Source organism: Leptonychotes weddellii, chromosome 2 (assembly GCF_054177405.1).
Source record: "Leptonychotes weddellii isolate Sample4059 chromosome 2, ASM5417740v2, whole genome shotgun sequence".
Classification (NCBI taxonomy): domain Eukaryota; kingdom Metazoa; phylum Chordata; class Mammalia; order Carnivora; family Phocidae; genus Leptonychotes; species Leptonychotes weddellii.
Window position 1 is genome coordinate 173,739,668 of NC_138370.1, and position 17,210 is coordinate 173,756,877.

Consider the following 17,210-nt stretch of genomic DNA (forward strand, 5'->3'; position numbering starts at 1 on the left):
TCTCATAACCAAAAAGAATAAATGTCATTGTTTGCAGGTAAGTACCTCAAAGACTAGCTGGGAGGAAAGGGGCGGAGGCCGCCCTGCTGTGGGCCTGCATCACCACCGACTACATGGTCCCCCCGGGGCTGCAGAGAAAAACCAGGGACAATGCACAAGAAGCGTCTGTGTATTTAGATTTCACTGCCAAGGTGAATGCAAGAGCCGGCAGAGTGCCCGAGCTCAAGGAGAGGCAGGCTCTCCCACCACACAGCTCAGGTAAGCCTCCACCACTGATCTCTCAGTGAAATGCTGGGGATTTCCTTTAAGATACTCCGCGTGGGGGGCGGCCTGGGTGGCTCAGTCGGTTAAGCATCTGCCTTCGGCTCAGGTCATGATCCCAGGGTCCTGGGATCGAGCCCCACATCGGGCTCCCTGCTCAGCGGGGAGCCTGTTTCTCCCTCTCTCTTTGCTGCTCACCCTGCTTGTGCTCTCTTGCTCTGTCAAATAAATAAATAAAATATTTATAAAAATTAAAAAAACAGATGACTCCGGGTGGGGCTGTAGAGCGACATCAAGGTTGGCCACTGAAGTTGAATGATGGGCACACGGAAGGTTCATTGTATGGCTGTCCCAACTATCATGAAGGTTTTAGAAATTCTATGATGCAAAGGATTCTTAAAACTAGAGAATTCATCGTAAGGAATGAGTAAGGCGCCCCCAGTGCATTCACTGACCACTGATGAAGACAGCAGGGCAAGGTGGTTCCTGTGCATCATCTGGGATGGCTTCCGGGTCTTACCTCTCATGTTTCTGGATGAACAGGGTGAGCTGAGCATCAGCAGCGCTCAGAAGGCCTTGTACACGGGTCTCTGATGACTGCATGTTCTGAACCAGGTACTCCCTATGGCCAAATCTTTTACTTAGATGGTATCTCTTACTAGCCTGGAAAAAATCCATTAACTCTTCTAATTTCTCCTGTTTAAAAGAAAATCAAGAAAATATGCCTAATTAAAACTTAGAGCATATTCTTCCTAGACCTATAAAGTATTACATTTCCTTCCTAAGAACACACACAGGAATAGAAGCATGGGGATTAACACCTTAAACTGCTCTGCTCTTAACAAAGGCTTAGAAGAAAATGACATACTGGTAAGGAACGAGAGCTTGGAAAAGTGCATTCTAGACCCAGAGAGTTAGGAGTTGTCAAAACAACATTATTGCCCTAGGGAAGGGGATGCAAATTTCACTCAGGCACTCAGCCTTCGTCCGTGGAGTTCTTGAAACACAGGACCAGCACAGATGCTGACGTGCTGGGATAAATCAGCCATCAGCCATGACCTTCAGAACTTCCATGCTCGTGGAGGAGACGGGAGACAAGATGACAAACCCCAACCAAACACAAGACATCGATAACCTACTTGACACCGGGTGTCTTCTCTGGGCCCGACACTGGGCTCAGAGTGTTTCTCGCCTTATTTAACTTAGTCTAGAGAAAGAGTACTATTATTCCCATTTCACAGATGAGGAAACTGAGTCCACATCGCACTGCTGGTAAATGGTTAAGCAGGGATTTGAACTCAGTAATCTAATCCCAGGGCCTGTGCACTAACATCATAGTAGGCTCCTCCAAAATGCAGCTGACCAGTGGTAATCAGACCGGCAGTATCATCCCCCTGATTGGCTAAGTGGTATCATCCCCCTGATTGGCTCTGCTGTCTTTTCCCATCTGTGGAAATAGTGTCCCTGCAATAGGTCACCAAAAAGATCGATGTATCTTTTCAACAAGATACATATGATGCCAAGGACAGTCTCCTCTCTAACCAAAGCAGTGATATCTCCAGTTCTTGACGCCTGGGACCGTGCACTGTCCAGACAGTGAAAAGCAGAATGGTCGGTCAGATGTGGCTGAATACCGGTATCTCCCTGACTTACTGGCAGCAGAATCCATATAACAGGAATACGGAGGCAATATTCCTATTCGCCACGAAACTGGGTCCATGGGAACCGCCAACTTGTCCCCGTTACATAAAGAAACGCATAGCTGCCATCTCCCACTACTCCAGCAGTTGGGGTCAAAGAAGCCTGTGTCCTGCTACCATTATCACCCATGGAAGTCTCCTTCTTGACTCCATTATGACTAACGATCACACACTCTAGCTCGAAGGCCCCAGGGTTGAGAGTCAGCCACTACCCACCACGAGGAGAAAAATGACAGCAAAATCCATCAATACCTACATGATGCCTTGAGGTCTGGATGCCTACCTGGGAATAGAACTGAATTCTTACTCTAGTCCCTCTCACTGAGGTTTGAGTGGGAAAAACCTAGAGTAAAATGGAGAAGCTGCCTTGTTCCCTTCATGCTCCGTGCCTCCCGAGAGTGGCCCTCTCGTCCCGCAGGACTCATGTTCGGGAGCCTTTTGGGGATGGTCGCTTGGTCTCCTCTGGTGCGGCTCTGCTCCTCGCCAGGACCAGAGATCTGCTGCAGGATTGCACACCAGTGATTTCACGCTGGGTGTGTACATGTGCGTGTAAAATACCCCACACGGGCCTGAGAAATCCCACAGCAATGGTGATGGCCTCGGATCAACTATTTTGGCTATCGTTAAGGAATTTGTTCCATTTGGATCAATAACGTTCACACTCAGGCTGACTCGGAAGAACACACACAGAGTCAGCCAGGCATACCCAGACACAGATTGCAAACCCCGGGTATACACTGATGTGCGTGCCCGTGCACACACATACAGGCACATGTATATTTATATGTTGTTCACTGCTATGTGTATTCAGCATATATCGTGCCACGCACAGGCTTTCCGGGAATTGGCTCTATTTCCCGCATTTTACAGGTGAGGAACCTGGGGCTCAGGGAAGTCAGGCAGTTTGCCTGAAGTCACAGAGCTGATGGCTGGTGGAACTGGAAATCAAATCCAAGTCAGCCTGAGTCCCGGGCCTGGGCTTCAAGCTACTAATGGCCCCATTTATTGGAAACTCATCCACACATCGAGAGGCAGAAGGAAAAGGTGGTGAGTTCACAGTACACAGCCAAGAGAAGAGATGGGACTGACTCCGGGAGAGGAGAAATCACCGACACGGTTCAGGGAAGTCAAGCTCCCACCGCTGCGAGTCTGATCTGAGGCCTCACCTGTATGTCAGCGTAATCCTGCAGCAGCATTTTAGCTGCCTCTGGCTTCAGTTCCCCTTGGAAAATAGCACTTTTTATCTGGGTGAAGAAGATATTGTGCAGTTCATTTCTCTGGAAAATGGCCAGCTGCCGGTGAGCCTTGGCAAAGTCCTCCTCTTGCTGCAGAGCCAGAGATCTCCTCAAGTGCACCTGCTCCAGGCCGTGGAGGGTCCTCAGGAGACTGCTACACTCCGCAGCAGACTGCAGGAAGAGGGGGCGGCACGTGAGATGACACACCAACAGGCATGCATGGGCACGCCCAGGCCATATGCAAGTGCACGCACACAGGCACACGTGTATGTGCACACAGCAACACACAGTGCATACACATATGTGCACACACATACATGCTCCTGTGTGCACAGGCACACAGGCACATGCATGCATGAACACACACGCACACAGCAAGTATACATGCACATGGCAACACAGTGCATACACACATGCACATGTATATAGGCACATGCATGCACACATACATGCACACCGCAACACAGTGCATGCACATATGTGCACATGTACACACATGCATGGGCATAGTGCGCATGCACACAGCAAGTATATGTGTACGCAGCAACACAATGCATACACATATGTGTACATGTACACACATGCATGAACACAGTGCGCATGCACACAGCAAATATTCATGTACGCAGCAACACAGTGCATACACACATGCACATGTACATAGGCACATGCATGCACACATACATGCACACACAGCAATATACATGCACACCACAACACAGTGCATGCACATATGTGCACATGTACACACATGCATGAACATAGTGCGCATGCACACAGCAAATATATGTGCACACAGCGACACAGTGCATACACATATGTGGACATGTACACACATGCATGAACATAGTGCACATGCACACAGCAAATATACGTGTACGCAGCAACACAGTGCATACACACATGCACCTGTATACAGGCACATACATGCACATGCACACAGCAACACACAGTGCATACACATGCATGCACACAGCAATGCACAGTGCATCACACATGTGCACACACACAGCACATACACACAGCAGCACACAGTGCATGCACACATATGCACATGCATACACATGCATGAACATAGTGCACATGCATAATGCCCACGGCAAATATACATGTACACAGCAACACAAGAGTGCATACACACATGCACATGTATATGGGTACAAGCGTACACACACGTGCACACAGCAAATATACATGCACATGGCAACACAGGCATACACCTTCATGTACATGTGCACATGCATTCACACATGCACACAGCAATGCATAGCACACACACGTGCACACACAGCACATACACACACAGCAGCACACAGTACATGCACACATATGCACGGCAACACAGGAAACACACAAGCACACGCGTGTGCACTCATGTGGAACACACACAGGTGTGCACCCAGGCACACACATGTCCCAAGCTGGCAATGATAAAGCCACTAAGCTCTGGAAAATACTGCTGCAACCTGTCCTTTGCTGTTCTCTTAATGTTTTCCAGAATAGTCTCAAAGCAGAAAATTCACAGGGACGGAAATTTGCAAATCAAACTGCCTAAAAATAGCCTGTAAAATGGAAACATTAATGGATTGTGCTGTTAGACTCTCCCGCTTATTTCTGCCGTCTTTCGCTCTTAACTTAGTTGAAGAGAAAAACACCAGCAATCAGGCCAAAGTTGAGATGATTTGGGTGAGAAAGGAGGCAGAGTCGTTAAGAAATGGCTACTGGATGTCTGTGCTTCGTGTGCTCGGTATGAAGGCAGGAAGGAGGAGACAAGCCTGCACTGAGTTCCTGGTGCCTTCACACTCCTGCAAGCACAAGGCTCGTGCCCCAAGAGGGGAGTGAAGTTAATTCCATGTGGGGAGGCAGAATTCTAGGATGGCCCACAGATACCTGGCCCGTGGTGTCCACATCGTATAAATCCTCCCCTGTTGAGTGTGGACAAAAGCTCTGAATGCGACCAGACTGGCACCCCATGATCTGGTTATTACATGCCGAAAGTGAAGAGGTCTTGATGATGTAACTGAGGTCCCTAATCAGTTGACTTAAGTTAACCCAGAGGGGAAATGATCCTGGGCGGGTCTGACTTAAGGAAGAACTGGGCCTTCCTGAACAGAGACACTCTCCTGCTGGCCTTGAAGAAGCAAGCAGCCTCCTGTGAACAGTCTACAGAGAAGGGAAGCCCACAGGGCCGAGGGCCTCAGTCCCCACTGCAAGGAGATGAATTCTGCACATGACTGGATGAGCTGAGACCAGGGCCCCGAGTGCCAGACAGCCCAACTGAGGCCCAGATTGCAGGGCTCTGAGATCCTGCGGAGAACCCTGCTAAGCTGTGTCCAGACTCCTGGCCACAGAAACAGATGGCAAGGGGGTGTTATTTTTAAGTCGCTAAATGCGTGGCGATTTGGGACGCAGCCACAGAAAATGAACACAGTCCACTTCACAGGTGAAGAAACATAAGCTCCGGGGAGCTGTGGGTCCTTCCTCAGCTCCCAGCAGTGCCAAGAGAGGAGAAGAGATGAAAACAGATCTTCAGGCTCCACATTCTGGAGTAGCACAGACGTTGGACATGTTGATGAAGCAAAGTCAGGGGAAGGTGCTCATGTCCCTGAGGCAGAGGGCACAGCAATCCCAGGGGTCAAGGTCAAGAGATCATGGTCTCAGTGGCAGAAGGGGGTGGGGTGGTGGCTGTGTAGGTTAAGTGGGGACCCAGGAAAGGCAGAGGGTGGTGAGGGACCAGAGCACCATACGGCCACTGACAGTGTTGTCAGGGACCCACGTCGCCGCCTGCCCAGACCTACCACCTCTACCTCCGATCGCTCACAAAAGCCCTACAAAGGTGATAGATGCATTTCTAACTTTCCAGCTCCTTTGCCTCACCTTTCAATTTGTTCAGAATCTGGTCCAGGAAGAAGAGTGTTACTTTTATAGGAACCCCCAAAAGCACAGCAGCCAGCACATGAGAATCCCTGCCCTTGGGATGCAGCGCAGCCTCAGGCCCCAAGGCCCAGGACTCCCTCCTGCCCACAGCCCCAGGGACCTCCCCAGTATTAACAGTTTGCCTCGGCCACCAGAAAACAACACGGCCTTTTTTCAAAGCTGATTTTCTAAAAAGGGTTGGATAAGGCTTTCGTGAGTCGATCATCTGGAGAGAAGTGGTTGTTCACAGCTTTTATCTGCATTACAGAATGTGGTTCAGCCACAGCCAGGAGGGGGCCGGGCCCCTGACTCTGGGACTGCAGGGACGTTCTGTTGCCCAGGGAGGGGCCAACGCCCTGTGAGGCTGATTCATTCATCAAAGTGACCTTCTCAACTGACAGTATGAAATATGACAAGCTGCAAACTTCAATTTATTTGAATTAATAGGAATGAAAGATGGGAGGAAATCCATATAGCTTCTCACAGCCAGGACAAAATGTGCATGCGCACACACAGAAATCCTAAGATAAAGTTATCTGTCCTTGTTTGGAATTATATTTCTGAAGAATGAGGCATGAGGCAATGATATGCTTGTGTCATGGTGAAATACTCCCTAAAATGAATTTATGATGGGAGCCACCCTCACTTCCATCTACACTGGCCTCCTGAGGGGTCCAGAGACCTGCAGAAATAGGTTCACCCCCTGACCTAGTTCAATCTTCTGGGAGAATTGATGAGAAGGCTACACCATAAAGCAGGGGGGCGCCCCCCCAACAACCACCAAGGGCAGCTCCTAGATGGAAGTGAGTGAACGGTTCTGGTATGAGAGACACTAGGGAGTGGTGGGGAATGGGGCAAAGTGGAGAACAAGGCCTGCCTACAGGGCCAGTCACCACTCAGCCCACCGAAGGGGGCTCTGAAGGAATTTGGACGCAGGGCAGCACATCTCCCTGTGTTTCACAAGAAGCTGGAAGCCTGCAGTTTTATACGAAGTTTTATACTTTATATAATGGCAACAAACATGCATTTTTAAACATATGTTGAAGTCATGGTCACTGACCCCAACTCTCCATTGAACTTTCCACCGCAATGGACTTTGCAGGGAAATGAGGCATGTTTATCCTATGGTTTTCAGCTCTCCCTAAAAAGTAACCTACCCTGTGGAGAGAGTCAAGGGGAACATGGACCGGGAGAGGGCACTTCAATTTTGGTTTGAGAATCAGAGGTCTGGGCCAGGCTGTTCCAGAGCAACTTGCCATTCATAATGTTGACTCTGCACCATCAAAAATGTGAGACTGTGGCAGAAAATCGTGTCTGTACCAAATTATACTCCCTGTACTCAGTCTAACAAGATGGGCAAATTGTAAAAATTGTATCCCCAATTGCAGGATGGGGAAACTGAGACCCAGGAAGACCGAGCAATGCACCTTCTGCAAGAACAGAGTGAGGATCTGAACCCAAGCTGTCTCTGCACGGTCTGTAGTCACTACCACTCCCCCCAAGGCCTCTCAGTGGAGACTGGCTTTAAAAACTCTACGAGACGACACAGGCGTTTAAATGTGAACAGATCTCGTCTCTAATTACTGGAATTCCTAAACGCTACTCAAAAACCCAATTCTGCTTTTTTTTAAAAAAAATCGAATGCTTGCTGGAGTAATATGTCCAATATATTTCTGTGCATTTTATTTAAAGATGACTATGATAAATGTACAGATAAGTTATAAGGTCATCAGCAGTTTTGTAAGATGGAGTGGCTTGCATGGCCTGGAAGAGAAATAGCTCTATCGACTTTCGCAGTTCGGATGCTATTTTTGGAAGCACACTGACTCAGATAAGGCAACTGGTCTCTGAACGGGGTGACCCACGGGCCCCAGCACGATGGCGGCCTCCCACTGCAAGCCAGCAGACTGGGGAGTGGGGGCAGGTGCAGAGGGAATCGGGAGCACTCTGTCCCGCCATCCCTCCTCTCGGCCCTACTGATCTGTGCCAATATTGGGGAAACACTTAAAACTACATTGTTCCAGGGCGCCTGGGTGGCTCAGTTGGTTGAGCGACTGCCTTCGGCTCAGGTCATGATCCTGGAGTCCCTGGATCGAGTCCCGCATCAGGCTCCCTGCTCGGCAGGGAGCCTGCTTCTGCCTCTGACCCTCCCCCCTCTCATGTGCTCTCTCTCATTCTCGCTCTCTCAAATAAATAAATAAATCTTTAAAAAAAAAAAAAACTACATTGTTCCAGGCAGCCTTTTGGTCGCTAAATGTAGAAGCCCAGCCGGATGGGTTAACCTGGCCCATGACAGCAAGGGTATCTGAGGCTCCATTGCACCACGCGGGCGGGCAGGGACGGGGTCGGCGCGTCCTGCCTGGGTCCGCATCTTGGTCCCACCCATGTGTCCTCGGGCAGGTGACCTTCTCCAAATCTGTTTCCTCAGCTGGAAAAGTGGGATCCTATCAATTCCCACCTCCCTGAGGCGGTGTGAAGATCTGATGAGAAGGTCTGCATGATGTGCTTAGAACAATGCCTGCACACAGTGAACGTTAAGTGTGACAGCACTTAATACAATCAGAATATGTTTATACCATGATATTAAGTGAGAACGAGCAACACATATAATCCTATGAACTGCATACACCTGAATTTGTTAAAAAAAAATTGTATAAAGCAAAAGGTCAAAATGTATGCTGAAATCCAAAGACAGGAGTGGGGACAGCCTTAGCATCCCTGTATCTCCAGGGTCAGGGGCATAGTAGGAGCTCCAAAACCAGACCAAATGAATGTCTGTCTGCCTTGGATGGTGACATGGGTTCCACATATTTTTTTTCCAAGGTTTTTCTTTTTCTATTTTGGAGCTGGAGTTGACAAAGTTTTCTGTAAAGGGCCAGATAAATATTTTAAGGCTTGTAGGCCACCTAAGGTTTGCTGTTACACATTCCTCTACTTGTTTTGTTTTGCTTTGATTTTTTACAATCCTTCAAAAACGTAAAAACCATTCTCCACCCACGGGTTAGCCTGGGCTCATGGGTCTAGTTTGCTGACTCCTGTTTTCTGACACTTTCCAAGTAGGCACTGTGTCCATGGGAACAAAAGCTATAACAAATTTAAGAGAGAAGAGAACGAGATATCATGAGATGGTTTAGGGGCTGAATCACGGCTCTGTGAGCTCGGCATGGTTTCTGAAGTGCCCAGCTCAGGGAGACTCGGTGTGGACCAGCCAGTGTAGTCACGGAGGGAGGTCAGAGAGTGGGGTCAGCCAGCAGAACTCTGTTGGCAAGAAGAGTGCCTCCCCTGACCCCCGCTCCCTGCCAAACAGATTCGGAGAAGGTCACCTGCCCGAGGACACATGGGTGGGACAACCACATCCTAACCCAGAACCTGTGAATGTGGCTCTATTTGGAATGAGAATCTTTACATATGTAATCAAGTTAAGGCTCTTAGGAGACCATCCTGGCTTATTTGGGTGGGCCCTAACTCCAAAGACAAGCATCCTTAAAAGAGACAGAATAGGTGACAGTCCCAGGACGGAAGATGGCCGTGCGAAGACAAGAAATCAAGACAGGAGTGATGTGGCCACCAGCCAAGGAACATCTGAAGCCACCAGAAGTTGAGACAGACAAGAAAGGATGCTTCCCTAGAGACTTCAGAGGGGCATGCCTGGCAGACATCTTGATTTAGGACTTCCAGCCACCAGAATTATGAAAAAATCAAAATCTGTTGCTTTGAGCCACTAAATCTGTGGTCATTTGTTACAGCGCCCACAGAAACTCATATGGGAGCCAAGCAGAAAACAGGAGGCATATTAAGGTGAGGGGGCCGGGATACAAGGGGGCAGGTGGGGCTGAGACAGCACGAATCTTGCCTCTTTGTGTCACTGCCCAGCGTGCGTGTGTGCGGGCTGACGACAGATGACCTGCTGAGAGCCACGAGCCGTCAGCCCTGTGTGTCCACTGCCAGGGGATCTCTGTGCGCGGCCAGCAGTCTGGGGAACGGAAGTTAACAGTTCAGAAGCCTGTTCCTATGCAGGTGTTAGACCTCCCCAGGATGACAGATTTCCAGACCAGGAAATGTGGGCTCAAGCCACAGGGACTGAACAAGCCAGCTCTCACAGAGGAAGACAGAAATCAGGCTTGATTTGATACACTCAGGAAAAAACTCTGGCACGATTCCCTCAAGACAGAAATGGACACATCTCTTAGAAAAATCAGGCTTGATCTCTGATCAACAGAGGCCAGCCCTAGGAAGGCTGAGAGGTCAGAACTCTCAGAGCAGAGCACTGTGCACTGAGCCTGGAGCAGCCCATGCCCCGGGTGGCTGCTTTTCCTGCACGACCTCTCCCAGCCACCCCAGAGGGGGCGCCCTCAGCCTTGTTTCAGAGTCAGGCTAATTACAGCCTTCAGGAGCAGAACTGGAATATACTGGAATGGGAGTCCAGGTTTATCTGATGGTGGAGCTGGTGTGGGAGGGCTCCACGATCTAGCACAGTGCAGCCCAGATGGACACACACACACACACACACACACACACACTGACATCACAACCTCCCTGAGCCATGCTCTCTGTGGTGCACTCTTCCATGAATGAAGCCTTTCTACTCTCCCCATGATGTCCCATGGCACTGTGAATATATCTCTATTCTAATATAGTTGAATGAGGTCACATCTTCTATATGTGAAGATCCTCCATTAAACTATGAACTTCTTGAACCCAAGAACCATGTCTCATTTCCTCTGTACTTCACTGCCTAGCCCAGTGACCAAGAGGCAGTAAGTGATCAATAAAGGCTTTCTAAATAAATTCTGGATGGTTGGATGGACAAGTAGAAGAAAGGATAGTGGGTGGGTAGACAGATGGGTGGATGGACAGATGAACAAAAGGATGATAGGTAGAGGGATGGATGGATAGATGTAGAGATGGACAGGTGGATGGAAGGGTGGTGGGTGGGTGGATGAATGGATGCACTGTAGATGGACAAGTACACTGAAGGGTGGTAGGTGGATGAATGGATGGATGGATAGATGAATGGATGGAAGGATGGTAGGTAGATGGATGGGTGGATGTATAGACGGACAGGTGGATGGAAGAGTGGTGGGTGGGTGAATGGATAGATGGATAGCTGAATGGATAGGTAGACTGGACAGGTGGATGGATAGATGGATGGGTGCATGGGTAGATGGACAGGTGAACAGAAGGATGATAGGTAGAGGGATGGATGGATAGATGTAGAGATGGACAGGTGGATGGAAGGGTGGTGGGTGGGTGGATGGATGGACTGTAGATGGACAAGTACATGGAAGGGTGGTAGGTGGATGGATGGATGAATGGGTGGACGGGTGGATAGAAGGGAGGTAGGTAGATGGATGAGTGGCTGTATAGATGGACAGATGGATGGAAAAGTGGTGGGTGGGTGGGTGGGTGAATGGACAGGTAGGTGGAAGGGTAGTGAGTAGGTGGATGGATGGATGGATGGGTGGGTGGATGGGTGGATGGAAGAGTGGTAGGTAGATGAATGGATGGATGTATAGATGGACAGGTGGATGGAAGAGTAGTAGGTGAGTGGATGGCTGAATGGATGGGTGAATGGACAGGTGGAAGGACAGATGGATGGGTGGGTGGAAGAGTGGTAGGTAGATGGATGGATGAATGGACTGTAGATGGACAAGTAAATGGAAGGATAGCAGGTGGGTGGATAGATGGGTGGGTGGATGGGTGGATGGAAGAGTGTAGGTAGATGGGTGGATGGACAGATGGATGGATGGATGGACAGATGGATGGGTGGATGTACAGGTGAACAGACGGATGGTAGGGAAGGGATAGATGGATAGATGTATAGATGGACAGGTGGACAGAAAGGTGGTGGGTGGGTAGATGGATAGATGGACTGTAGGTGGACAAGTAGATGGAAGAGTGGTAGGCAGATGGATAGATGGATGAGTGGATGGAAGAGTGGTGGGTGAGTGAATGGCTAGATGGATGGGCGAATGGATAGGTGGATGGACAAATGGATGGTTGGATGGGCGGGTGGAAGAGTGGTAGGTAGATGGATGGATGGATGGATGGATGGGTGGATGGACAGAAGAATGGTAGGTAGAGGGATAGATGGATGGATGTATAGATGGACAGGTGGATGGAAGGGTGGTGGGTGGGTGGATGGACAGATGGATGGAAGAGTGGTGGGTGGACTGATGAATGGGTGAATGGACAGGTGAATGGATAGATGGGTGGGGAGGATTGGTGGGTGGGTGAATGGGTGGAAGGATGGGCAGATGGATGGATAAATGACGAATCCCTGAGAGGGAGCAGAGAGGCGAGTGAAGCCCTCCTTTTGAGGCTGCCTTACCCTCTCACTGACACGTTTCAGCAACTCTTCCGCTTCCTCCATCGCCACCATCTCCCTCTGGTACTGGTTTTCCATCTTCTTTCTTGTTTCCAGGTCACATTCTGCCGTCAAGGCCACCATCTTCCGATCATATTCCTCTTGAATTTCTTTCTCCAGCAATAGAAACTGCTGTTTGAAAACCGCACCCATCCTCCTTTCTACTTGGGGGGAGAGGTGGCCAGCGCTGGTCAAGCTCTTCAGCAGAAGGGCAATGATGTCTCTGCTGATTTGGGTTCGACAAGCCTCCAGGTCTGAGTCCGCCCGATTCAGGGTTGCGATCTCCAACCTGGGAGACACAAAAGCCAAGAGGATGCCACTACACGAAGTCACAGCAGAAACCAAAGGCCCCTCAGAGCTCTGAGGTTTTAAATCATTTGTAGGTAAGGACTTTCTTTTTCCCTTTTCCCTCCTCCGCTTCCTCCCTCTCCTGCTCCAGCCACTTACTAATGGCCAGCAACTAAATCCACAGATTCTACTTTATTCAATTTGCAGGGTGCCACGCTGGAAACTGTAAGGAACAGAACTAATACAAGGCCTGGTCTTTGTCAACAAGTGACAGCAACAATGAGGAGGCCAAGGGAGAAATGGATAGTTAACATATTTGGAGAATTTTAAACTACAATTTATTTAACTTTTTTCTAATTAAAAATTAACTAATGGATATAACAACTAAACGTAATATGGTACCCTGGATCCTGGAACAGAAAAAGGACATTAGAAAAACTAAGGAAATCTGAATGAAGGCTGGGCTTTGATTAATCCTAATGTACCAACGTTGGTTCACTGATGGTAATAAGTGTGCCACTGTCATGTAACAGGTGAACAACAGGGGAAACTGAGTACAGAGTACGTGGGAACACTCTGCACTAGCTTCTCAGTTTTTCTGTAAATCTGAAACTGCTCTAAAAATAAAGTGTATTCAAGAAATATCAACGAGATGCTGCACAGGGTCCCAGGTTCTAGAACTTGGCTGCGGTGGTGGTTGCATGACTGTATGTTTTATAGTAACGAATCAGACTATACTCTTAATGTGGGTGAATTTTATAATATGCTAATTATACCTCTATAGAGGTATAAAATGATGTACAGAAAAAATTAATTTATGTTCATGATTTTAAAAATATGGAAAATAAAGACAAAGAGAAGACGACTTCATTCACTGTAAGGCCAACATTTCAACAAAACCAATGAAGGAATTTGGTTGTATTTGTTTCCAATAATTTTTTTTTCTGTGCCTACGCTTTTCCATGGATGCACAGCATTTACACAGATACAAGGACAATTTTGTCCTTTTCTTTTCAATTAGCATTGTAACAGGCATCTTCCGGGGGTGTTTAAAAACTGTAAATGTTGGGCGCCTGGGTGGCTCAGTCAGTGAAGCATCTGCCTTCTGCTCAGGTCATGATCCCAGGGTCCTGGGATCAAGCCCTGCATCGGGCTCCCTGCTCAGCGGGGAGTCTGCTTCTCCCTCTCCCTCTTCTCCTCCCCCCGATCCTGTTCTGTCTCTCACGTGCGCTCACTCTCTCAAATAAATAAAAAATCCTAAAAAAAAAAAACAAAAAAAAACTGCAAGAGTTTCCTTTACAATGGTTGCAAAATGGTTCACCTTGTGATGTACTATGATTCATTTAAGCCATTTTTCTAGTGTTGCACATTTGGGTTACTTGAGAAACTCAAAACCTAAAATAATCCTGCAGCAAATATCTTTGTGAAGAGTTTTTGCTATTCACAATGATATTCTCAGTACGAGATCCACAGTGAAGTTACTGAATCAAATGTGAGCAACGTTTCAAAGCCTCCTAGAACACCCTGCCAAACTGCTTTCCAACAAAACTCCCCCAGCAAAGCAGTAGGATCCTTATTTCACACCTCCCTCTACAATGCTTAAAAATCTTCGATAATGTGATGAGAGAAAGTGGCATCTTATTGTAAAAAGATAAGGGTCTTAAGAAAACATTATTATACCAATGATGTATTGTATGGTGACTAACATAACATAATAAAATTATTTAAAAAAAGAAAACATTATTATAGAGATTGTCAACCATTTAAAAGTAGAGAGAAGAGTATGACTCCCAATGTACTTGCTACCCCAACCTCAAAAATTGTCACCAGTTACCAAACTCATTTTAGTTACTCTCTTAATGTTTGTTTGAGCATTTTTAAAAAGATTTTATTTGACAGAGAGAGAGAGCGAGCACAAGCAGGGGGAGCGGCAGGCAGAGGGAGAGGGAGAAGCAGGCTCCCCCCTGAGCAGGGAGCCCGATGCGGGGGCTCGATCCCAAGACCCCGGTGCTTGAGCATTTTAAAGCAAATCTCATGTTTTCCATTTTACTTGTAAATGCCTCAGTGTGCATCTTTAACTGTCAAGGATATATGTCATATAAGCACGTGCATATGCATATCTACACATGTATCTGTTTTACCTAACCTCGATGTCATGATCATATCAAATATATTATCAATCATATTTAAAATATTAACAGTAACTCCAATAATTAGTATCAGTCATTATTCAAGCTATTTCAAGTGTGTCAAAATGATTTTTACAGTGGGAAGTTTCATTCAAGAACCAAACAAGATCCCCCCAATGTCAGTTAAGTCCATTTTATTCTGCCCCCCTACCCTGTTTTTCTTTTACACCATTGATCTGGTGGGGAAGCCGGATTATTTACCCTGCAGAAAGCCCCACATCCTGGTTTGGTGGATTCTTTCCATGGGGTGTCACTGTTCCCCTAGCCTGTGTATTTCCTGTAAAGTACTAGTTGGACCTTATGTCTTGATTAGAATCAGACTTAATTTGCTTTCCAAAATACCCTGTAAGTGCTTTCCAAAATACCATGTGCTTCCTATCAGGTCAGACGGTGGGTCACTACTAAGAGGGATCCGTAGACTAAAGTGGGGCCAACATGATCCGGGCAGTGTAAAATCTATCTACTTTCACCTAATGGTGTCCACATGTAACTGTCACTTAGATCCATGATTTCATTAGGGTTTGAAAAATACACATTTTCTAATTCTATCCCTTCCACATTCTTAAAGCTGAGATTCTTCAACAATCCAATTACTCTGACATAAAGTGTGTAGACAGAATGGATGTTTGATCCTTTGCTCATGACAGTTGGTTGTCATAGGAACTTCCCATTGGAAGTGACGAATGTGTTTAGGTCTATTATTTTGTTGTTGTTGGTTTGGTTTAGTTTGGTATGAGAGGAAAAGGTTGATAAAACTTTGGCCAAGTACCTGAGAGTCTGAGCTCTGGATCACGTTTACCCGGAAAACCGGTAAGGGGAAGAACATCAAATATGTTACCAGGCAACACGGCTTAGGGGGATGATGACACCTGATTGGTAGATCACATCAGGATGGGAGGACCTGTAAGCAAACCATGGATATCTAACAGGGAAGAGTGAAGTGACTCTGGGAACTGGGTGTGTCCCTTGTGGGGACCCTGGATGCTCTGCCTATGAGCTGTTACAAGAGATTCTGGCACCCATGGGGGAAGAAGCTTTTAAGACGGGAAGGCTCTCACACTGCCTGATGTGGATTATAGCTCCTTGCAGCAGAGCTGCGTCACGTGGGGAAAAACCATGTGCAGTGTGACCTGGGGCAAGGACACCCATGGAAGAATGCCTGACGTCCTCCCAGCAAGCCATGTTCCTGCCCTCCAGCCGTGTGCGTACACGGGGTCAAGTGGGGCTTATGGGAGTCTTCTGAGTCCAAGTGTTTATTTAGCTGAACCTAGGAACATTCCCTGCCTCTGCACAGTATCACTATGAAATTACAGATTTTTATAGATTTGGTGGGTTTCAATCAAATGCAGTCATTATTCCTTTCGATGCTCAGATTTTTCCATCTTAGGTCAGACCAGCTCCTGTGTCCTTTAGACAAAACCCAATTAGTCTAGTTTTAAATAACAGCTCATACATCTCATCTTTCATTTTCTCCGCCAAGTACTTACTGAACATCACACGTGCAGAGCGTCCTGGGTCACAAAGCAAGAGGGAAGCACAAGAGATGCTCTGGGCAGAGCATGCATGGTTAAATGTCCAATGAACCAAACAATGTTCCACAGACTCAGAAAAAAATGACTTCTCTGCTGACACAGACACAGTAGATTTGACATCTTTAAGGATGCTTCTTGTGGCATGCAAAATGGTCCCCCGAAGATGTCCACATCCTAATCCCCAGAACCTCTGACTAATGCTGGATTAGAGAAACAAGGTTGCTTGTCAGCTGACCTTGACCATAGAGAGATGACTAACAAGGGTCTTTAATAGTGGGAGGAGGGAGGCAGAAGACAAGTGGGATCAGAAGGAGAGGTGAGGAGAAAGCAGGAGTGGGAGGAACGGGATCATCAGCTTTGAAGAGGGAGGAGGGGCCAGAAGCCAGGGAGAGGGGCAGTCTCAAGGAGCTGGAAAAGGCAAGGAAACCGAGTGTCCCCTAGAGCTGACATGCTGATTTTTCTTGGGGACTATGACCTCCAGAACCGTTACACAATGCACTTGGGTTGTCTTAAGCCACCAAGTTTGTGGTAATTTGTGACTGCTGAAGATGAAACTCCAACACCTGACCACTTCCTCCTTCATTCATTGATTCATTGATTAACTTGCACAAGAAAACCTTGTGGCTGCCGGTTGGGTAAACTGCAAGTGCTTTACCAGGAGCACGGGGGTTGGGACGAACAGAAGGACATCTCTGTAGGTCTTTGTTGTCAAACCACCTGCG

The 17,210-nt window shown here is 47.6% G+C and overlaps 1 protein-coding gene across 7 annotated transcripts in view; it reads right to left on the reverse strand.

Moving 5' to 3' along the window:
* Positions 1–17,210, reverse strand: part of EVC2 (EvC ciliary complex subunit 2) — a 124,793-nt gene that overhangs the window by 44,584 nt on the left and 62,999 nt on the right. For all 7 annotated transcript variants that reach the window (XR_014143104.1, XR_014143103.1, XM_081812643.1 and 4 more), the window contains 3 exons: positions 12,444–12,768; positions 3,128–3,367; positions 782–957 (listed from right to left, as the gene is read on the reverse strand). Coding sequence is in view for 5 of the 7 variants with exons in the window: in XM_081812643.1 (XP_081668769.1) it covers positions 782–957; positions 3,128–3,367; positions 12,444–12,768 (741 nt within the window). In the remaining 2 variants the exon portion in view is untranslated. The remainder of the gene's footprint in view (positions 1–781; positions 958–3,127; positions 3,368–12,443; positions 12,769–17,210) is intronic.